Source organism: Cydia splendana, chromosome 22 (assembly GCF_910591565.1).
Source record: "Cydia splendana chromosome 22, ilCydSple1.2, whole genome shotgun sequence".
NCBI lineage: Eukaryota > Metazoa > Arthropoda > Insecta > Lepidoptera > Tortricidae > Cydia > Cydia splendana.
Window position 1 is genome coordinate 3,325,086 of NC_085981.1, and position 24,955 is coordinate 3,350,040.

A 24,955-nucleotide genomic window follows, 5' to 3' on the forward strand; every position below is an offset into this window, starting at 1 on the left:
AGCGACCGGGCCACAGCGGCATAGGTCGAATTTTTCCAAGTATATGCACTTCTTACTGAAGGCTTATGGCGCCCCCTGAAAATAAAAAATAAAAATGAAAATTATTTAATTTGTTCTAATACTTCTAATAGTATAAGTTTAATATTGTTTTAATTTTCTTTGTATCAAATATGTGTTCAAAAGCGACGTTCATTGCACACGGAACCCTACACGCGTATCTCGATAGTCCGGATCCCCGCTGGTTCGCCAATTATCGCATCGTCTGATGGAATCACCCATTAACAAATTCATTTGCGCCGAAAAACCTCCCATCATGCTCCGTAATTCCAATAACTACCGGTTAACTGTGTATTTGTTTTCAATAATAAATATTAATTACTTATTAAGTAATAAATATTAATTACTTATTAAGTAATAAATATTAATTACTTATTAAGTAATTCAATAAAAACATCGTGAGGAAACCTGCATACATCTGCGAAGAAATTCAAAGGTGTATGTGAAGTCCCCAATCCGCATTGGGCTAGCATGGGGACTATAGCCCAAGCCCTCTCGCGCATGAGAGGAGGCCTGTGCCCAGCAGTGGGACGTATATAGGCTGAAATGATGATGATGATGATGAAGTAATTAATATTTATTTTATGTGTTTTTAGTATTTGTTGTTATAGCGGCAACAGAAATGCATCATCTGTAAAAATTTCAACTGTCTAGCTGCTGCCCAACGAACTAGAATAAATATGATGATTCCTGACCGATTTCGGCTACAGCGACTGTGTGCTCTGGAGTAGGCAATTTTTAATTGACGTTATTAGAGTGTAGCTAATCCACTCTTTTAGATGGCTCACGTTACTCACGTACCCTATCTTCTTGCTGGATCAGGAAGGTCTACAGATCTTAAGGTCTCACAATATTGGTAGACCTGAGGCGAATATTCGTACGCGTTCGGCGATGGAACAGTCATACACTTGTTTCACTTAACATCACTGCTTTACAATTGCGATTCTTGTATTTTGAGTTTTGAGAGCCAGAATGACTAAAGTCCATATGAAGGTTTAAGCCATATTGGGCTTTATATGCTTTGTAATAAAGAGTACATTTAATTGTTCAAATTAATCATAAAATCTGATCGTATTCAAGTGTACATTTTCAATATTTTAATTAATTTGCCTTTATCTTTTTGATGAGTTGCTGAAAGGTACGAGTTTTTTTTTTATTGAATTGGCATGAGAGTATCGAATACTTTAATATAAATAATTTCTAATCCCCTTATTCATAAACGCATTACAAACCTCAATTAGCTAATAATCGTTTGTCCTTCTCTGTCATTTTGACTTATGTATTTGTAAGATAGGGATAAAACATAATTTAACTAAATCAGGCCCGTAAAGTTTTATGAATAAAAGATGACTCACGTTAGACCGGGCCCTGTGCGGGCCGGAGCTTCCGGCGCATCGTTCTATGGAAAGCATCACGTGATCGCCTGTTATGTTCTAGAAAAGTCACACGTCATAGACAAGACACGGCTTGGTCTAACGTGAGTCATCCTTAAGGGGGCTAGTACCTATCAATGTTTTCTATTTCTTTTTATTTATTAAATATTGATACTATGATAAAAAAAATATAGATAAACAGAATTAAATAGAAAAAAAAACATAGAAAAATAATAATAAGAGTAGAAATTATCAAAGTATTTAACGTTGGTAATTTCTATTATCATGATATAAATCATATTGGGCCCGATTAGGATTTTGAAATAGACATATATTAGACATCACCAAGATACGATAACGATATGTTTAAGATCTAACCTGTCAAATTTGACATTTGCGCGATTCTGGAGATACTGTTGAACGATTTCCACAGGATATGACTTAGAGATCCAATTCACATCTAACAGATATCTTACTCTATCTAACGTAAAAGTGACATTGATTGCCCGAATTGCGCTGCAAAAGAGAACTAGTTGATATCTAAACTATAACGTATCTAGAGTGGATTTAGTACGTGTCATCTCTTGTGAATATCTTGAAGTTCGAATACCTACGGCAGATTATCAAATTATCAGCCTTTAAAATTAATTGGGTGAACCACTTTTTCAACCGACGAAAAAAAAAAACGGAGGAGGTTCTCAAGACGATGCGTATATATATATTTTTTTTATAAAACAATTTCATTTAGCGTCAACTACCTATACTCAGTTGTAATTAAAATTAAGACTTTAACCAATTTGCGGGATTCTTCTCAAAGTCGATAGTTGGCTATTGGAAATCAAATTAAGCATGTAAGTTCATACCGGCGGCGAAGTTTGGTATCCAAAGTGGATCTATATCCACTGGCAGCCATACACTAGTATACCGGGTGTGGCCTGTAATACGAGCAAAAAAATTAAACTGTAGGCTGTACTGTTCAGCAACTTTTAAAAATAACTTGTGGTTTGATTTTTAATACACTTTAAAGTCACTAAGACGCAATGTTTTGCGAATTTTGTTATGTTTAAGGCGTGACAAGCAACGTCAATCACAATGATATGGCGTGGCGATGGCGTCCATTAAAGATACTATTTATTTTGTATGAAAAATGACTATAATAGGGAGTCTAAAAACTTCATTTTTTTTAAGTTGTTGAACAAAAGTGTCATCGTTTGAGGAGTACAGTCTATGTTTTATACTGGGTCAAACAGATCTTGTCAGTAGAAAAAGGCGGCAAATTTGAAAAACGTAGGCGCGAAAGGATATCGTCCCATAGAAAATTTAAATTTCGCGCCTTTTTCTACTGACAAGATTTGCTTGACCATCTATAATTATTTGCTCATGTTACAGGCCACACCCGGTAAGTTTATTAAAAAAAAAACAACGTTCTAGTTGCGAGTTACCTATTTAATACATGCCCAAATTTATTTATTTATTTATTTAAACTTTATTGCACAAAGTATATACAAAAATGTACAAATGGCGGACTTAATCCCAAATTGTAGTTTAAAATAATAGATAATTTTATGGTATAAGTTTAGTATAAAAACCCTAAAGTCCAATACACATTTCAATAAATCTATTGATAATTTTATGGGTACGATATGACGCTAGCCAATACAGCTAGCTTTGGAAGAGGCTTTCATCTCGTATAAAATCAAATTGAGATTTGTATAGCTCGAGAGCTCGTGCGTAAAACGGATGACACTGGCATGTAATCAGTGAGCTGAGATACAACCCCCTCCCGGCGGAGTTGTGCCCCCCATATATCGTTGTAGCTCTAGTGGTACTCTGCGATATATTTCTTGATTCGACATAACCATACCGGGGTATGGTATTTGACGGGTGTACAAATGTAGTGCATAATTGTTTTCCATCGAATTTTCTTCATCTTCATCAATAACTTTTGACGACCGGTCTGGCCTAGTGGATAGTGACCCTGCCTGCGAAGCCGATGGTCCTGGGTTCGAATCCCAGTAAGGGCATTTATTTGTGTGATGAACACTAATATTTGTTCCTGAGTCATGGCTGTTTTCTATGTATATAAGTATGTATTTATCTATATAAGTATGTATATCGTCGCCTAGCACCCATAGTACAAGCTTTGCTTAGTTTGGGGCTAGGTTGATCTGTGTAAGATGTCCCCTAATATTTATTTATTTATTTATTTATTTTATAACTTTGCACTACGTCTGTAATTAGTTTGACGATTAAAAAATGCGAGGACTAAGTAAAACTTATGGTACTTGAGTGTATGTCGATATAATTATGACGTTAAACATTACCTATGTAATATTTAATTATTATAATCGCTTTTACAATAAAATTAAGTGAATTATAATGATGACTACAGCCGATGTCAGATAAAATAAAATAAATATTGCCAGCCGTCACTTGTTATTCGCAAATAAAATAAATTATTCAGAGATACCTATTTATAAAACCGCATATAATATTACGTAAGTACATGCAATATGCAATCGTATACCTACATGTAATCGTGCAGAATGGAGAGCCTTGGTGCACAAAATAACGACCTAATGTGGTCGCTCAGTCATGAGGAATCGAGGAAGAAGAAGACATGCAATAAGTGTAAAGTATTGTGATATTAGCTTTTCAGGGCTTCTAAAATGTGAATAAGAATAAGAATAATTTATTGCAGTACTGTATACATTTGTAGGTAATCCTGATACCATTTATAAATTTCAACAGTTACCCCTTTCGGGTATGCAATACTTAATTAAGTTATAAACTAAACTTAAGAGCCAACGGGAGTGGTCATTTCTCCATACAAACGTACTCCTCGTTTTCCTCCGTGGTTTTTGAAGCTAGAGCAATGATTTTTTCAACACAGATTAATATTGTCAATATCTGTGTCGGACCGTTTTGCTTTTTTTGATATTTTTGTTTTTTAAGGCGCTAGAGCCCTTCAAAAATGGCCAAAATGGCCTAATTGAATATGCCACAATGAGAGGCGTGGCATTCAAAACTGATATCAATTAGCCAAAAAATCAAAACGGTCCGACACAGATAATTTCATAATCATTTAGATTTCCAAATTTGGTTACGATTGGTTAAGTTTTGGAGGAGGAAACAGAAGAGTACGAAACCTCCATTTTTGAGATTTTTACGCAGGATTTTTCGCCTTGTCCTTATCGCACTACTTTTAGGTGCCGCTTCCGTTAGCGAGACGGGTATATTTACCTAAAATATTTAAAACTCAGCTCCTGTTTCGTCTTAAATAACACGCGTCCGACTCGCGCTTGTCCGGTTATTTTTTATTACAAATATTGAGATTTAATTTGTCTGAATAAGTTATTTTATTTGCGAATAACATGTGACGGATGGCAATATTTATTTTATTTTATCATAAAGTCCTTTAAATGCGCGGATGTAATATTTTATTTGTACAAAGCAAATAAAATTCGGATTTTGAATAACTTTAAATGCTAACGGTTTTCAATGCACATATGTTTGATGAAGTATATTGAACGTAATTTTTAAAGAGAAAAGCACAATTTTTTACAATTGTGTTAATGTCAATAAATTTGTTGTAATAAAATAAATTAATATAGGTATATTATCAAATTTTAAAAATGTAGGACTATAATATTTCAAACAAGAAGACTGAATTTTTCGAAAACTATTTCTGAAAGTTTTTTTTTGGGAACACGAGTTGGGGAATATCGTACTAATATTCCGACGTCCATACTGATTTAAGCAAAAATGCTAAGGATTTGATATCACGAATCTGATTGCATTTCGCATGCATCAATTAGCATGAATGATCGTCAAGGTCATATCAAACAAAACCAGATCAAATCTTTAACAAACGGTCTCATTAGAATCGCTCTCCTTTTTCACAGCCATCAGTAAAACGTGAATACAGTAAAACCTTCAAAGTTCCAGAATGTGACCAAGGCAAAAACGCGTCGTAAGCAAAAAAGGAAGGAGGAAGATCGCCTATGAGGTGGACTGACCAGATAAAAGCGGCAGTAAATGGCTCATCATCACTACATGAATGCACGAGGAAGGCGGCCATCAGAGAAGAGTGGCGACGTGTTGTGAAGCTTGCCACCAACACCTGAAGTGATGACCACGACCACTCTGTCAAGACCACTCTCGCAAAAATGTGCATTAGCCGTGATAAAAATAATTCATATATTGTTTTGGCCAAAAGCACTGGTGGCCTAGCGGTAAAATCTTTCAATTCGGAGGTCGCGGGTTCATACCCCGGCTCGTACCAATGAGTTTTTCGGTGAAGGAAAACATCGTGAGGAAACCGGACTAATTCCAATAAGGCCTAGTTTCCCCTCTGGGTTGGAAGGTCAGATGGCAGTCGCTTTCGTAAAAAGTAGTGCCTACGTTAATTCTTGGGGTTAGTTGTCAAGTGGACCCCAGGCTCCCGAGCCGTGGCAAAATGCCGGGATAACGCGAAGAAGAAGGATATTATTTTGGCCTAGTTAAAGGGCAGGGCCAGTGTAAAAGAGTTTCTTTTATTTTTTGCCATTTTTACTTATTGTGACCTTTTTTGTCACTTTTGTGTTATTTCTACTCAGAATCACGAGCTCTTTCGATCCTAATGGGATAAAAAATGTCGCAGAGCTTTTTCCCTATCGTGTTACCATTTCCCCATACACTTTGTATGGCGGTAATAAAAAGGAAAATTTGAAAAATGTATGGAAATTTTAGGACACTTTTTTTCTCCTATAAGGATGAAAAGGGCTCGCGATCCTGACTAGAAATAACACAAAAGTGGCAAAAAAGGTCACATATATAAAATGGCAAAAAATAAAAGAAACGCTCGTAAAATGGCATATTACATAATTAAACACGTGACAACCCTAACAACTCGTCACTCTAAATGTATACGCAAACTGCACCTTATTACAGAATCCGCGTATAATGAATCTCGTAGCGCTACGCCGTAGCGGCTCTACGGGTGCTACGAATAGCTACGCCAGTGTCGACACAGCGCCCGCGGCAGGCGGACGCCCGTTCGCGACTTTCGCGTGTGAGTGACCGTTGTATAGTGAACTCTAGTGAGTGACTCGAGTGTTGATGGTGACCATCATGAAGCGGATTGGGATCCTGTTCAGACTTCTGTTCCTGTTAGATGGTGAGTAAAAAAGTGGCCAAGTTTTTGAAGTTTGTGGGATAATGACAGTTTAAAGTTAAGTTATGAATATGTGAAATGCGAAACCTTACGGAATGTCAAATAGTGGGTTTTTCAAATGTTTTGAGGATTTACTTGCAAATGAAAAAAAAAATTAATTTTGTTTCATTATAATCTCGTTTATTAGTAACTGAGTTTTTCTTAACATAAACAATTATGTTTGAAATTGTTAACGGATCCATAAATTATATTACATTTTATAACGTTATATTTACTCATTATTTATAGGAAACTTGAAAACGATTGTCTGACATTGAAATATATTTTATTACTTTTATCTAAGTATTTATAAAACGCCCCGCTTGGCGCGCTGTTCAAAATCCCATACTAAATGAGACCTAACGCAAACGCGTACGGTCACGTCACGCTTTTGAATGAAAATTACACTTCACCTATGGGTTATGATGAAGTTTCTTTAGGTTGAACGGTAAAATTGGGCTTATATTGTACAGATACAAACACTTACCTTAAAAAAAAAAAAAAAGTAAGTGTTTGTATCTGTACAATATAAGCCCAATCACTTACCTACTGTTTGTGGGAATTATGATTTTCATGTTGAAAACCAATTGCATACAATTATATATCTGAGTGTACTACAGGGGGGGGGGGGGGGGCAATTTCATTTGATCTTTCACGAAAAATTCAAAAAATCGGTAAATACTGTGCTTGCAGAGAATAGGAAACTCTATGTTTCCTGACCAAATTTTATCCAAAAAAAAACAATAGCAAAATACAATCGGCCCTTGACATTATTATAAGAAATAATTACTGTTAACCTTATAAGGCACAGGGGAATCAAAAATTATGCAAAATTGGACCCTATCACTTTGAAACAAAGTTCAAAATCATGTGAGAAATATATTTCCTCTGCCTTTTAAAATATTTTGCACGCACTCTTATTTCATAGCGATAAACTTTTGTGCAAATCATTTACGCAGCATCCATCACTCGTGTAATTATTGCTGACTGTACTGCCAATTTTCAATTGCCTCTTAGCCTATTCGGTAGTGATCCTGCCTACGAAGCGGGAGGTCCCAGGTTCATATCCTGGGGACATTTATTTGTGTGCTCATCGCAGATATTTGCTCCTGACTTACGGATGTTTTAGGGTTCCGTACTCAAAGGGTAAAACGGGACCCTATTACTAAGACTTCGCTGTCCGTCCGTCCGTCCGTCCGTCCGTCCGTCCGTCCGTCTGTCACCAGGCTGTATCTCATGAACCGTGATAGCTAGACAGTTGAAATTTTCACAGATGATGTATTTCTGTTGCCGCTATAACAACAAATACTAAAAACAGAATAAAATAAAGATTTAAATGGGGCTCCCATACAACAAACGTGATTTTTGACCAAAGTTAAGCAACGTCGGGAGTGGTCAGTATTTGGATGGGTGACCGTTTTTTTTTTTGCTTTTTTTTTGTTTTTTTTTTGCATTATGGTACGGAACCCTTCGTGCGCGAGTCTGACTCGCACTTGCCCGGTTTTTTTATTTTATGTAATATTAGTCATCATTCGCCTGCCCTTATCCCATTCATTTGGGGTCGGCGCAGCATGTCTTTTTCTTCTATGTATACCTCTCTCTCCCCGTCATTTCATCATTCACTTGCGTTCGTTTCATATCATCTCTCACACAGTCCATCCACCTTTTTCTCGGTTTTCCTCTTCCGTTATTTTCCTCCACATTCATTCGTAATACCTTCCTCGTCACATGACTTTCATCCCTCCGTATCACATGCCCGATTCGATCTTACTTTTTCTACTATGGGTGCAACTTTCAGGCTTCCTCTTATATATTCATTCCTTAAAAAAAAACTACTACTTATTTATATACTTATTCCTTAGTGTAAAATAATTTATATTGTAATTTCATATTATGAAATAAATAAATCTAATCTAATCTTACCCTATCCATTGTTGTCACACAACACATCCATCTTAACATTTTCATTTATTTATTATATATGTATATAAGTATTAACATATTACTCAAAAATAATAAATCATCGTCTAGTACGCCTTATTGAGTGTGGATTAGATCGATCTATGTAAAATTGTCATATAATATTTATTTATTTATCACTTCTCGTTTATTACAGCTGACTGTACTGCCAAATAAGTCGTGGTCAAACTCGGGACTGCGTATATAAAGAGGTCATTTCTCTCGTGGGACCCGCGAGTGCCGCGATCACATCGTTGAAGGCCGCTACAGGTCATTCCACAATTATTGATGAAATTACCATCGCAATACAGCGGGGAAATGCTGCCAGCATTCTCGACACTAACAGGCCTATTCGGATTTCGAGATAATCACAAGATCTTGAGACGATTTAGAGATCAACTAGATCTACATTAGATATCGACTAGATGTGACTTGGATATCTAAGTCATAACTTGTCGAAATCGTTCAAGAGGACCTCCAGAATCGCGGAAACGTCAAATTTGACATATCTATCTTACAAATATCTTTAAATTATCCGTATCGTAACTTGTTGAAGTCTAGTAGAAATCTAATTCATTTTTCGAATCGAGCCGTTAGTTAGTTTGTAATATACCTATGTAATTTAATTTAATTGTGTATATTTAGTGTAATTTTTTTGATATATTTACTACATATTACTTACTATAGTTATTAACGATACAAGTGCAAAAAACTAGTGGCGAATTTTCAAATCGACATGGGTTGCTAATTATCTATTCGCAAGTGTATTGTACATCATACAGTACATAGGGTCATATTACGACCCTTAAATTTTTTGAAGTAGTTACGTAATGTTTTTATTATAGCACAAGGTGTCGTAATGGAGAACCAGATGTACTGTAAAATATATAACGATGGACAGCATAGATATTATTTAAGTGCTTGAACTGTGTACATGTTGCTTTTCAACTATATATGCATACAAGTGCCTCTCTAGCGAAGCTAAACTATGAAAACTAACAGAACAGAAAGCCCAGACCTACTGCCCGATTCGAACTCTAACGTCAAATATTACGGCTAGATACGATATGGATTAGATATGCCAGTGAGAAATGTGTTTTTGTTTCAAGAAACGTCACATTTGACACTGACATATCTAATCCATATCGTTTCTAGATCTATTAAATTGACGTATCTTAACACATTCAATACCACTAAGTGCTACGGGTTACGCTCGTAGCGCGTAGCCACGGTTTCGTCGTATGTAGCGCGTAGTCGCTACGAACAGTGTACCCGACAGTCGGGTTCTTGGTGTTGAATGTGTTAAAGTTCAAACCGGGCCGTAGATGTTGCTTTTCACATATACCGGGTGTGGCCTGTAACACGAGCAAATAATTAAAACATAGATTGTACTCCTCAAACGGTGACACTTTTGTTCAACAACTTTTAAAATTTATGAAGTATTTAGACTCCCTATTTCTCATACAAAATAAATATTATCTTCAATGGACGCCATCACCACGCCATATCATTGTGATTGACGTTGCTTGTCACGCCTTAAACATAACAAAATACGCAATACATTGCGACTTAGAATAAACTTTAAAGTGTATTAAAAATCAAACCAATAGTTATTTTTAAAAGTCGCTGAACAAATGTCGGTCAGTATGAGGAGTACAGCCTACAGTTAGATTTTTTGCTCACATTACAGGCCACACCCGGTATATGCATGCAAGTGCTAGTCTAGCGAAGCTAAACTATGAAAACTAGCAGAACAGAAAGCCCAGACCTAGCCTTAGGGACGTCTCGAGAACTGTCCCGCTGGTCAAACTATCGCGAACAATATATAATGAACTCGAGTCTCTCGAGAATTGCGACCACATCGTTATTTTCCGTGCAGGTCCGACATTCAAAGACATACGAGTTTAAGTAGAAAGCTTGTACGTGGGTAGTACTGAAAGTTTCTATGATTAGGCACTTAGAGATCACGCAGTGAATAATAAAGTCTATTGTTTAAAAAAAATGCTAATTTTCTTTTTTATAAAACAGATAGGAACAATTCATCTGAGTGTGATAAGTATTTTAGAATGCTGGCAGTGTGAAAATTGTATGTCGAGCGTTTTTATAATTTCTGTCATTCTTTAAAGCCAAATAAGACCCTACGTTGTTTGTCTTATCGTAAATAATATAGTAATATCTGGGAGACCGAGCTTTGCTCGGAAAACATATAAAAACTAAAAAAATCGCGTTTTCTCAGAGATAAGACCTATAGATAATAGATAGAAATAGATCGATTTATCGCCCCCGAAAACCCCTATTTCATCGAAATCCGTTTACGAGATCCCCGAAATAAATATATATAAACACAAGAATTGCTCGTTTAAAGGTATTAGATATTTAGATAGAGATATATATATACGAGTGACTTTGAAGCCACTAATTGTATCATTCAATATTTATAACTAACACAAATCACAAAGGTTGAAACACATGGAAGAACTGAATAAGTAATTAAAATAATTTACTGATAAATTAGTTGTTATACACAATAATACTGATAATCCAATATATATTATATTATACAGGGTGTGTATAGCATTTGAGCAGTGCCGGAACGTAGGATGTAGGTACATATCGGTTAATGGACCTATTTCGATCTATTATACAAAATATCATAGTCACAATTAGCATTTAGCATAGTACGTAGAAATTAACAAATTACGATTATTATTATTTTTTTGTTTTTTTAACTCATATATTTACATACAATATATATACAGTGGTACTACTAAACGTAAATAAATAAATAAAATATTCTTTATTTGCTTAAAATATGGTACAATGAGTTGTTAAGGGTAACATATATATGTGCTTATATATATTTTGCTAGTTTAGCATGCAAATGTACACTTAAACTAAACTTAACTAAATACCTATTTAACTTCTACTCAATATTATCTAACATGCAAAACAGGTCATCTGTAGTGTAAAACATCTTAGTTTTTAGCCAACTATAAAGTTGTGCTTTAAATGAATTAAGAGGGAGATCCTTAACATTATCAGGAAGAGCATTAAATATTCGTATACACATATAATAACTACTTTTCATGAAAAGGGAAGTATTTGGCACAAAATCAATTACAAGTCTGTTTGGGTTCCTTGTGTTTCTATGATATACATCTTTAGCTTTTTTGAACAGATGTGGGTATTTTTTTACAAAAATAGCTGCTTCAAAAATATACATACATGGTAATGTCAGAATTTCATTATTACATGATTCCCGATTCCCGTTGGGGCATCCCACAGATTGCCCTTAAACACTTCTTTTGTGCTATGAAATTAATAACTAGCTTAAATCTAAACTAGGCCCCTGAGGCATTGTACCAAGGATGCTGGCGGCATCTCCTCGCTGTATCGCAATGCTGATACATTGTGCGAGGCAGCCGCCAGCTCTTTGGTCACCAGTTACGTCAACCAGACGCTTCGCGATTTCTGCGAACAACTTATGCGCGCTGGGACCCCATGGACCTAGAGTTTCTACTCCATTAATTGATTTGTGCCTGTATTTGTTTCATTTAAGGCACCTGAGGTAACATTTAACAGCATGAAATCCTGTAGGGGAGACCGAGGTGAGTTGTGACAGAGGAGAGTTGACACATTGTCGATTTTTAGTTAATAGATTCCCAAAAACCGACAATGTCACAACTCTCCTCTGTCACAACTCACCTCGGTCTCCCCTATGGTGTTTTTGATTATCTTTTTAATTGATATGTATGTTATAATTATGGCAGTCATCATATTTACAAATGATTAAATACCAAAAAATATATAAATATAGTATTTCCAGTACACAGTGACATTTGACATCATTTCGATTGTGGTTGCACTTTTTATATTTGACAGGCAATTTTGAATTTGTACACTAGGGGGCTAGGGGGCCGATTTTTGAATTTTGAGCGCTCAATTTCGTGATTTTCCCTTCAATATATCTCCACTACTAGGCATTTAAATTCTGCAAATAAAATTGAAAACTAGGGGTCAATACCACTAGATTCCCAATATCCATTACTCGCATTTCAAAATTATCAATTCGCCGTTTTCCACAGACTTTCGAGTGACGCAATCGAGCGTTCGAAATAAAAAAATCGCCCCCCTGTGTGAAACAGAAGTCGTTTTGTAGAACGTTTTTAAAACGAGAATAAAACTTAAACAAAATTTTATCGTAGACGTTTCCACAGCTCAAAAAGTTCTTATTAGTTGACTTTGTTTCTTATTCTTAGAAATCTCTCTTTCATTAGCTATTCAAAGCTTCTTCAAGGATGCTTGTGTTATCTACATCGCTTATTTCATATTTTAAAGGCGAAAAATTTAATGGCTATGATCTAGACTTATTAAAATGTTTAAACGTTAAATGCTTAAGTAAACTGCCCGATTCGATCTTTTTGTTTGGAGAAACGTCACTTTTAACACTAACATATCTAATTCGTATCGCATTTAGACGTAATATTTGACATACATATCTTAAAGTTCGAATCGGGCCGTTAAGCAAAGTTAAGAAAGTAAGGTAGGTAGTTCTTCTTCTTATCGTGTGAAGGGATCATAACTAAATTGTATTTTGCCAATATTTTGCCACCTCTAACCCCCGGGGGGTAGCTCTTATGAGGTCTTCTGTAGTGCACATAGTTGGACACAGGGACCACTGCATCATATGTTGCGTTGTCTTCATACTATGGAATGTCCAATTTAGCTATCGTAAGCACGGGGTTAACCAGTTTACCTAGGAACCTAAATGGCGTAAAAATCGCGGAGCGTGATGGTACATACAACGTAAAGTAATTCATACAGCAAGAACTATTTTACCTGTTCCAAATAACCATAAAGCCTGTAAAAACATGTTCATCACTAAGATTATCCGACTCCCATTTGCAATATCCATTTCCACTCTTTTTTATAACTCATCAATAGGCTCAGTTGGAAATCCATTACCGAAATCAGTTTCGACAATATTATTTCATTTTATTACAAAATATTTGGAGATTTAGTCTCAAGGGATATGGTCCTTTATTACCGTAAAATTTGTACCAGTAAGAGTATAATTATTAAAAAAATACCTAGTGCATAATTTATTTATTTATTTAAAATTTAAATCAGGCAACAAGGCCCATATTACAAATACCTTACAGACTAACATACATATATATATATTATAAACTTAAAAACTAAACACTATTTATGCGACAAAACGGCGTGGCTCCGTTGAATCGGCTGTTCTTGTGTCGGATTCGGCAGTTTGCCCCGGAACCTCCGAAACACGACACCTTTCGGCCAGAAGTCGGCGCACTCGATGGTCTCTTGCAGCGGTCGCGGCACGCGCACCACAAAAGAGTTGAAGTGCACGTAGTGGCGCGATCGAAGCTGGAACACCCTCAGCAAGTAACCGGTCTTCTGGTGTACGTACTCCACCACTTCAGCAGCCGTGGCGGTGTAGTGCAGGCGCGACACATATAGCGCCTTACTCGGTGTAGCAACCCGCAAGCCAGAGTTAGCCGGTTCGGCGGTACCACACTGAGTCTTACGATGCGCCGTGCGCGCCTTCTTCTTTCTTGATACCAGTGTGAAATCCTCCTCATCCACACCGGCAACAGGGAGCTTCTCCTTGGGAACCGCTCGCTCTTCAGTACCCTTTACAGGTACACTAACCCGGTTCGATGCGACTTTCGGACCGACGACGACATCCGCGTAAACACGATGACGTGATTTGGAGGAGGCGGATAATTGTTTTCCATCGTATTTTATCGGAAACGTTCGTATTTGTCATGCTACTTCAGTCAACCTAAGTACATTTTGTACCGACTGACTGAAATAGCAAGACACGTTCGTACGCTTCCGTGACAATACGATGGAAAATAATTATACACTACATCTGTAATCATTACTTTTAGTAGGTAAAACATAACAAAAGATTCTGAAATGTCAGATGGCTTGTATTCACTTTTCATTGTCTTTTTCTCCCGTCAAAAATAAACGGATTTCAAGCTTTTCGGAATATTTTAAGAGTGCCCGCAGTTCCCCGCGGTCCGGGGTTAATTCTTAAAACAAATGCCGACTCCCTAGAGGAGAGCACGTCTGCCCATGTTGGAAAAACTGGAGTTTTGTTTTATTTATAAAAAGATAAAAGAGACAGCAGGAATCATATTACACCGTACCGAACTTCCATGTAGAGTTAAGGTGACAGTCCATTTCCAAGGACAGCAGCACTACCATTTTACTATGGAAATTGACAATAACATCGACGCGTTCGTACTAATAGTGCAGCTGCGGTCAGAAATGGAATGTTACCCTTAGACTAAGAAAAGTCTGCAGCAATTTTGATAGCCCACGCAGTGCAAGTGTTATTTATACGTCATAATTTCATAGAAGATTGACGTTTAAAATAGCACTTGCACTGCGTGGGCTATCAAAATCGCTGCAGACATTTCTTGGCTCTAGCAATGTGCAAGTTGCAGGACATTTTCTAAATTTCCGAAATTTCTGGAAACTTTAATGAGAAAATTGTAATGCAAGTTTACACTTAGAAAGTTCCCGTTCAGGTTAAGAATGATTACTCAATGTTCTTAACTCTTGAGAAGCGCTGGTGGCCTAGCGGTAAGAGCGTGCGACTTTCAATCCGGAGGTCGCGGGTTCAAACCCCGGCTCGTACCAATGAGTTTTTCGGAACTTATGTACGAAAATCATTTTGATATTTACCAGTTGCTTTTCGGTGAAGGAAAACATCGTGAGGAAACCGGACTAATCTCAATAAGGCCTAGTTTACCCTCTGGGTTGTAAGGTCAGATGGCAGTCGCTTTCGTAAAAACTAGTGCCTACGTCAAATCATGGGATTAGTTGTCAAGCGGACCCCAGGCTCCCATGAGCCGTGGCAAAATGCCCGGTTAACGCGAGGAAGAAGAGAAGATAAGTTAGCTCAATAAAATAAAGGAAGAAGGGGGGGGGGGGGGGTTCTTAACTGTTGGCCACTGTTTCAATTAACGTTTACGTCACTCATTGGCGTATATTTCAAAATTTCAAGTGTAACAGAAATCGAATATAACTGTAAGGTTTTGCAAAAAACGTGCAGAAAACAATACCCAGAATATTCCAAAGGAAATTGATATTTTTTTTAATTGGCACATTACTATATCCATGTCAAACTGATGTGCCATCGGAATGTTTCCCAAATTATCAAATGTCCACTTGGAAAATATCGGAAAGTTCGTATATTTTTATATAGGAATCTCTTCGTTTCCTGTGAAATTTTGCAAAAAATTCCGAGAACATTTGAAAATGTTTGCACGCACATAGCACGTATGTACCTACTTATAGAGGTACTTAAACAGGGCAGCTTTGCAGCATATCAGCTTTGTAGCCTAAGCCTGCCTACCTACCTAAGTTGATCTACGTCAACCAACTTAGTTCTGTTCCAAACTCCCACATTCCTTGTTGGAGTTGTTATCAAAAAAGATTTGTTATTTTCGAATTCATCATTACAATCAGCTTTGAATAAATTCTTGGAAAAACGAAGTCATCCTTCGCATATTGTCAAGAAATTGGCTACAAATAAATATACTGTGTTTATTTATTTTTTTATTGTTGTGCTCATTTTGTTATTACTGTCCCTGTAATAAGAATAATATGTATTTTGCATTAGTGTTAACGCTCAGTAGCCTATAAAAATCCTGCATGTATCGATTTATCTGAATAAGTGAAATGTAATATTTCTTTTGAGACAAATAAAATATGTTTAACCCGATTTATATGAGCCTAGAGTATCCCAATGGCTGACAAAGGCCTCCCTCCTCCCTTTCCACGGATCCCGGTCTTGATTCCTCTTCCACCAGTTCCTGTCTGTGATACTGTGTTTAGTAAAAAATAATGTTCTTGTGTTGGAAATTGCACCATTAGTTGACACTTTTATTTATTTGTAGCAACAGATAGAGGGCTGATTTTTATTTTGACAACTTTTTTTCCTTGTTTTTGGATAAAAGAATGCCTGATTTGAAGAGCTCTAATTATGGGCGGGAAAAATACGAAATCACAAGATGTCTCGAAAAAAATGTATTTAATTTTTCTTTGATTTACAAAAATAGGTAACATACGTTTTTATAACCTCAGAGGAAGTTTTTATGACATACGATGAAATTGCGCTTAGATTGTACAAAATATTAGGGAATGGAGTTCCCTACCGACAAACTTTTATCGAAATCATATTTAAAAAAATCGTCATTATATTAAAAATCGGTCTTTAAATAAACTTTTATTTAAGCAATTCGGGCACGGTTCAAGCTTGACACGTAGTAGGCATCCAAAAGATGGTTTTATTTTGCACGCCCCTGTTTTAATACCTTGCCGCTTTAAAGAAATGTATGATCCGCCGCAGCCACGTCCCACGATAGTTAAAGCGACAGGGGGGTAAAATGAGCGTACCTTCCGTGCCGGTCTCTTGTGGGTTTAATATAATGCTGGGATGAACACTGGAATAAGTCGAAAAGAAAATGTTGGAAGCAAGTTTTTAGACAGACAGTAGTTAAGTAACTTTCTGTGGACTTTCCTTAATGTAGATTGTACCATCACGGTCCGCGATTGTTGCGCCATTTAGGGTCCTAGCGAACTTGGTTGTTCAATACTTACGCTATAGAATTACCAATTTAGCAAGAACCCTAAATGACATCGCAATCCCGTGTGGTGACTTTACATATTTTGTTAATACGAAATTATTGTATAGTAGAGAAAAAGTCACAGGTAAGTAGACAATGGTATTAAGGACGATGGCACATAATAGACTTGCATAAGAAATCTAGTTAAATAGATAGTAAATCAGCATTTTTTTTACAATAAATTGGACAAAAAAATTGCCATGATAAAAATATACCTACATGACCCCAAAGATACATTGTAATGATAAAAATATACATGACCTCAAAGACACAAAATAAAAATAATATATGATACATATGGAACCATCGCGCTGCACTATATGTGAGCTGTCAAAATCTCTGCAGACTATCCTTGGTCTAACTTTAACAGTATTAACGGTGGTAGTTACCCTGTGTTTCCCTAATCCTTGACTCATTGTCAGACTAAAGGACAAACAACTACATATCAGCGTAGTGTCTGCAAATCACGTTTCGAATCGTAAACACAACAATACTACAGACACTTATAGTATGACACTTGACCCTGCTTAGCTCAACTCAACTAGCGTTTGTAAGGACATTGCCACACATCATAATAAAATCAGCGTATTTTCGGTAGTCTCTGACCAAAGTTTCGGTTTCGGTCTAATCCGAACCTTCAGTTTCCGTGTTGAATTCGTCAAAATATCCAGATTCGGTCGGATACTATACTACAAATATATTCGAGATTTTGTAAGTAAGGATTGGTCTCTATACAGTCGACTCTCGTTAATTCAAACCCGCGATAATTCGAACCTCTCTATAATTCGAACTTATCACGAGTTCCTTTGAAAATCTCTTTATATTTCGAAATATTCAATACATTTTTAAGCACTTGGTAATTCGAACAAAATAATCATAGCTCCGTAACAAAACGACGCGGTAATTCGAACTCATAGGCGTCAAACACTCGACAATTCAAAGTTATCAGATTTCAGAGGTAAGTGTAAGTACCCTACATTTTGAGACAAGTTCAAGTTCATCGTTGCACGAGCGTTTGTTATTGTAAAATCATCGGTATTTCTGTAAAAAAAAAGTTATTGATCATTCTCAGCAATGTGCTTTGAAGCAAACTAATATTACAGATTTCTTCCCAAAGACTAATAATTAATTTACATTATGTATGTGCATGTAAATTAGCAGTTAATAAATCATAATTGATTATTACTCAATAATTTGAACTTTCATATTTTTTCTCTCAAAAATTTAGAACTATTTGATATTTCAAACTCTCGATAATTCGTAATATTTTGAAAGTCCCTTGAGTTTCGAATTAACGAGAGTCGACTGTATCTACCAATTCTTATTGCTTTGTCATCGAATCTTCGTACAATTCTATAACTATATTACTTGAGACGTGGCTTGCTTAGTAAATAGTATTCCATCTTGATATATACAAATATTTGCTTTGAATATTTGCCCTATGTCTTAGTCGTCTAGTGCCTTAGTTTTGGACTTAGTTCGGGACTGTTTGTTGGCGTAAGATTGTCCTTGTTATTTATTAGATAGTAACACAAGGTCGTTGGATATTTGCTTAATCAATACGATGGCACAGAATAACGGCGCGATTCGGGAAATGAATTAGTGATTCACTAGATATGAAATAGTAAATATATGTGACGTTCCACGGCAAAAGGTACCACTGCCCCGGCTGAATATTGGAGTGGCGTTAATAGTAGCGTAAGCGCCAGCCGCCATAAGGTACCTTTTGCTGTGGAACGTCACATATCTTTACTATTTCATATCTAGTAAATTTCTAATTCATTTCCCGAATCGCGCCGTAAGTAATAGTAATACAGAACGGCCACGCACCGCCCCGCCCCGACTCGCATTACCTCGCCCCGTGACTAGCCGCGACATGAATCTGGCGTCCTCTCAGTAAAGCGACTTACCCACACATACACAATGACGCGTTTACAGACGTGCCGCGGACACATATAAACGCAAATCATTTTTGATATAGGTATGGCGTGTCCGGCCTGTGACGATGGTGAGACTATATTAGTATTATTGAGACGTAGTAAGCATTGCCAAAGATTGATCCCTTAACATGAACAACATCTAAAGGTGACGTTCGTATTCAGACTGCATCAGCAATACTCGGCAGTATTGCAGCGTGACATTACTGTCGACTGTTTTACTGCAGAAAACGTCAAAATGGAAATTTTTCGAAAAATGTATATAAAATATGACGTTTCCTGCAGTAATGTCGCAAATGTCTAAAACGATGTGCCCGGATGTTGACATTTGCAGCAGCACCTACTGGTGTACTGTTTCTACCCCCAAAAGACTTTTTCAGCCCACAAGCTGTTTATCATACCCACGCACCGCCCATCGCACTGACACCTGTTTTTGCCTATTTTGGCCATTCCCCGCATTCTGGTCTGCCCCTAGATTTATAGGACCGAAGGCTTTCACGCCGCGTTGCCGACATTCCATTCCGTGCCTGTTATTTAAAGGCCTATTTTTTCGGCGGACAGCGCAAAACTTCGAGGCTTTCAGAGACTTGACAAAAATAAAATGAGGGAACCATTTGTAGCTTCCACAAGGACTCATTAAGTATTTTAATGGGTGACTCTCGTTTTATTAAGTCAAATAGCACACGTCGCGCGATCGGTCAGTAGAAACGGTGCAATCGATCCAGTCTAAGATCAAAAACGAATCGTGTAAAACAATTTTAATATGTTCTATCTTACGAGAGTTTATAAATAAAATAAAAATCCCCCGTGCAAGAACTATAGGGGGCAGCATAGTAGCCGTCAGATTTTTGGCGCGAGGCAGAAATGTGTCGTTTATGCTTCCGATGTAGCTCACAAGATGGCAAAACCTACTATGCACAAGGAAACGTACCGACGAGAACGGTAGATGGCAGCACAAGCTTTGGCAATGTACGTGTGCACATATGTTTCCGATTCAGGCCACAAGATGGCAGACCCTCCAACCGCGCACGGTCCCTATCCACACTGGCATATTACATCCATTAACTTTTGTTGCAGCCATCCTGCCTCTATTGACAAGCCCAAATAGACTAATATACATGTACGGACAAGTACGAGCAAAATCCTTCAGTCCGATGTAATTCTGATGTCAGTTTAAGTTCGAATTGACCTGTTAGCATTGTTTTTAAAATCAAAAGATATTTGAAATATCTAACGCAACTATAAAACTCAGCAACTACAAGAATTTTACATCAAAGCGCAAATACTTCGTTCGTTGTCTTGCATTCCCGACCTCAAGCTCGGTCTACCTCTAGTTATTTTAAAGGACCATTATTGAATTGTCTTCTCCGGACAATGAAAACTATGTCACGAAATGTCAAATATAACGAGCGCGGGCAAAACTGAACCGAGGTTCCAGTTCTGTTATAACAATTTAATAAAGGTTTTGACCTTATTTTGATAAGACTTTGAGTCGTACTCACGCTCCAAGTATCATCATTGATCCATTGGTCGATAGGGCCCGCATGCGGGGTACGGGAGATTTTCATAGCGCAATAGGGCCCGCATGCGGAGTGCCTTCTATAGCGCAATCCATTATAAGTTTTACTAGTCGTTTTACCGCCTGTTAGTAGCTACCGCACTTGTCGTTATATCACCTGCGGGGTCACCGCACGCTGTTCAGTCCGCTGCAAAGATAACTGACTCCAGTTCCGTAGAAATGTTTGCAGAGGACGCCGTGGTGGCATGTCATCGATCCCAGTGCGCCCTCACGATCGGCAAAGAGGGTGAAACGCCGGAGTGGGTTTAGTGGGGCCAAATTCTCCCCCTCTCTTGCCAGGAGAGGGGAAAGGAGCGGCGAGTCCCACACACCGTGCATAAACGCATTCCCACTCCGCCAAAATAAAAAACGGGGTGTCAATGTCAACTGAATCTGATTTCCGCCACTGGAGGGTTTGGTCACTTTATTTAATATTAATATATGACATTTATTTCAGATTATAATCCATATTGCTAGGCAGAGGCAGGTGGAATAAAATGTTAACGGAATGGTGGCCGCTTGCGGATGAAAGAAGCCCCTGGCGTCCGTTGGCTCGTTGGGTGGCCGACATCCTGAAGATTGCGGGTCACTTCTGGGTGAGATTAGCTCACAGACCGGGACAAGTGGCGTACTAGAAGATAGGCCTTTGCTCAGCAGTGGGTGATAAAGGGCTGATACGATGATAATGATGATAATGATGATAATCCATATCAAATTGTGGAATCAGAATCAGGCGCCCGGGCAGTCTCACAATAAAATTGTCATTTGTGCAATATTTCAAGCGAGTAGAAAGAAAGTTAAGGCTAAAAGGGGGAAGTTGGAAAAAGTGCAACCACCTGGGAATTATTGGGTACAGCAGTCAAGTTATTTATTTTACTTCCGATTGTTAGTGTTCAGAGTTGAGATTATTTTTGTTGTAAATAAGGGTAACATTCTTTTCTGATCGCAGCTGCACTACAAGTACGAACGCGTCGGTGTTATTCTCAATTTCCATAGTAAAATGAATGGTAGTGCTGCTGTCGTTGGAAATGGACTGTTACCTTAACGTGTGTTTGTGTATGTATGTATGTTAGGTGTGTATGTATAAACTCATTATTGTGCAAAATACAAAATAAATGTGGCACAGGATAGGCAGTACAAAGGTGAACTTATCCCTTTAATTTAACTGATTTCTTCCAATTAACCTTTGAATACATGAGAATTGATGAAGAACGGTAGACAAAATATAGCACTGAGTGCAAATAGACAAGAGAAACGTCACTGAAATTATAAAATAAAGTGAAAAAAATAGAAGTAACAGTATAACAAATAGTTATATAGAATTGTGCTACGTATCTGCAAACATTTTCAAATGGCGTCCATTCAAATTCTGTTGAATAGATTCGATTCAAGATCAACATTACCAAAAAGTAAAGTTTGAATATCAACTGCAGCTGCATTAGTTACTGTACCCCTACCACGAGTCAATGACAGTGTCATCACTGACATAAACGATAACGTTTACGGAACTTACTTTCATATTACCGCTCGTACTGACATATTATTACGAAGCGAGATGTATAGAAAGTTAGTTATGTAGACGTTAGCGTATATCGTCAGGTGACAAGCAAGTCTCCAAATTACCACCAGTAGTTCATAGCCATAGTAAACAATATAAATTACTTAAATAAGGTTGACTTGTATTAAACATACATCTTAAAAACGGGTCACTCACTTTTTTTTATGTCGAGCGTTTTTCGACTTAAAATACGTGAGTGACCCGTTCTTAATGTATTTTTTCTACTCCCGTACTTTTATTTGTCATTTAAAGGGTCGTGCACACACCTTTAAAACCCTACCTTATAGTTGTCAAGACAAGTGTTTAGTCTATTCCCCAAAAAAGAATTTGTGCATACACGCAGTATCTTTTTGACGATTTTACGATACTTCGTGTAATGACCACTTAAAAAATATTGAATGAAATACAGTGTTGCCAACCTTATTTTAAATGTCATCTCTGAGAAATAGACATTTTTTTTTATTCATTCATTCATTCTTTTCCCGCCCATACCCTCCATTTTTGCTACTTCTTGATTTAAAAATATTTGTTAAATTTACAATTTTATTTCAAAGTAAGTGCTTGGTCGTAGAAAAAGTATTGTATGCAACGTTGTTTAACTGAGTCAAAAAATACTCGTGGCGTCTTTATTAACAATTTTCGGCTTCGCCTCAAATTGTTACTCACGCCACTCGCCTTTTTTGACCTCTCTTAAACAATGGTTGCATAAAATACTATAATATGTCTGTGTCTCACGGAAGTTTTGTTATTAAATGGTTGATTTTTGTTTACTTAATTGTTTTTAGGGTTCCGTACCCAAAGGGTAAAACGGGACCCTATTACTAAGACTTCGCTGTCCGTTCGTCCGTCCGTCCGTCCGTCTGTCACCAGGCTGTATCTCACGAACCGTGATAGCTAGACAGTTGAAATTTTCACAGATGATGTATTTCTGTTGCCGCTATAACAACAAATACTAAAAACAGAATAAAATAAAGATTTAAATGGGGCTCCCATACAACAAACGTGATTTTTGACCAAACGTCGGGAGTGGTCAGTACTTGGATGGGTGACCGTTTTTTTTTTTGCTTTTTTTTCGTTTTTTTTTTGCATTATGGTACGGAACCCTTCGTGCGCGAGTCCGACTCGCACTTGCCCGGTTTTTTAGTAATTAATGAGTATTGCTTGTCACCTGACGATATGGTAGGTAACTAACTAACTCCACGGCCGATTCGGCCACGGCGACTGCTATCTACTCCGTTACTGTCTCTAAGGGTACTGTTGCGGCGTCGTTGTCGCAAAATTGACAAATTTTCTTGATTAAAACGAAAGCGGTCTGACGCCCGGAAACGGAGTTTCCGTTGCCGGGCGTCAGACCGTCAACAACTCCTGAGGATGCCTCGTAGAGACGCGAAACACGCGTCGAGGATTATTCTTTTGGTGGTGGTTTGTTATATTTATTTGCGTATTTATTTTTGCGGTGGGAGGGTGGGAATATTAATTGCATGTAAAAATACGCAAGTAAGTATAACGGGTTAGCACTGTTTGTCTAGCACGTTATCTTTTCGCGGATTAGCAAAGTAATATTTTCGTTTTAATTAATATGGATTTCCGCAAAGTAACGCCTGATTCTATTCACAAATTTTCTTGATAAAACTAATGACGTTTGACAAAGTAATGCGGCGGATTACTGCCGCGATTATGACGTCGCAACAGTAATGCAGCTGTTGACATCAGAACGTGACGTTTAGCCGATATTTGACCAAAAAACATGCATCAAATCTTTCAAAATATGTAGGTTGATCTTTTCTTTGTAGTTATATTATGTACTTAGTTTTGTTTTACTATTAAGATGCTATACGAAAATCTGATATCAGAGAATCTCCCAAGACGCTCCGTTTTCCTTATTGCGATCGAGCGGGAAATCCCGCAAAATTATGTTAAAACGGGAGTTCCCGAAAACAGTCCTTGAGATTTTCCCGGATAGCGTAAACAACCTTCATAGCTCCATACATATCTTAGATGCTGATTAGGATGGTGATTTGTGTTTTTTTTGTGTTATGAAAGTCATTGATTGTTGATTAAAATCAGGGTCAAAGAGGTAAATTTACTTAACATATTTACGTGAGACACAGATAATATAGTATTAAATATATTCAAAACTACACGTATTATTTCCGCAATATTTCAGAACTACACGTATTATTTCCGCAATATTTTTTAATTTTATTGAGCTAACTTATCTTCTCTTCTTCCTCGCGTTAACCGGGCATTTTGCCACGGCTCTTGGGAGCCTGGGGTCCGCTTGACAACTAATCCCAAGAATTGACGTTGACGTTTACGAAAGCGACTGCCATCTGACCTTCCAACTCACAGGGGAAACTAGGCCTTATTGGGATTAGTCCGGTTTCCTAACGATGTTTTCCTTCACCGAAAAGCGACTGGTAAATATCAAATGATATTTCGTACATAAGTTCCGAAAAACTCATTGCTACGAGCCGGGGTTTGAACCCGCGACCTCCGGATTGCAAGTCGCACGCTCTTACTGCTAGGCCACCAGCGCTTCTTGAGCTAAATTATAATTCTTATAAAAGATTCTGTAGAATCGCCGAGCGTCAAACTCCTCCTATTTTATACAGCAAACAATTGAAACTCGAGCACGTGTATTGAT

The 24,955-nt window shown here is 37.4% G+C and overlaps 1 protein-coding gene across 1 annotated transcript in view; it reads left to right on the forward strand.

Moving 5' to 3' along the window:
* The first annotated feature begins 6,448 nt into the window (after window positions 1-6,448).
* Window positions 6,449-24,955, forward strand: part of LOC134801491 (uncharacterized) — a 425,037-nt gene continuing 406,530 nt past the window's right edge. Inside the window, exon 1 of the mRNA XM_063774101.1 lies at window positions 6,449-6,588. Within this exon, the coding sequence (XP_063630171.1) occupies window positions 6,531-6,588 (58 nt within the window). The 5' untranslated portion in view covers window positions 6,449-6,530. The remainder of the gene's footprint in view (window positions 6,589-24,955) is intronic.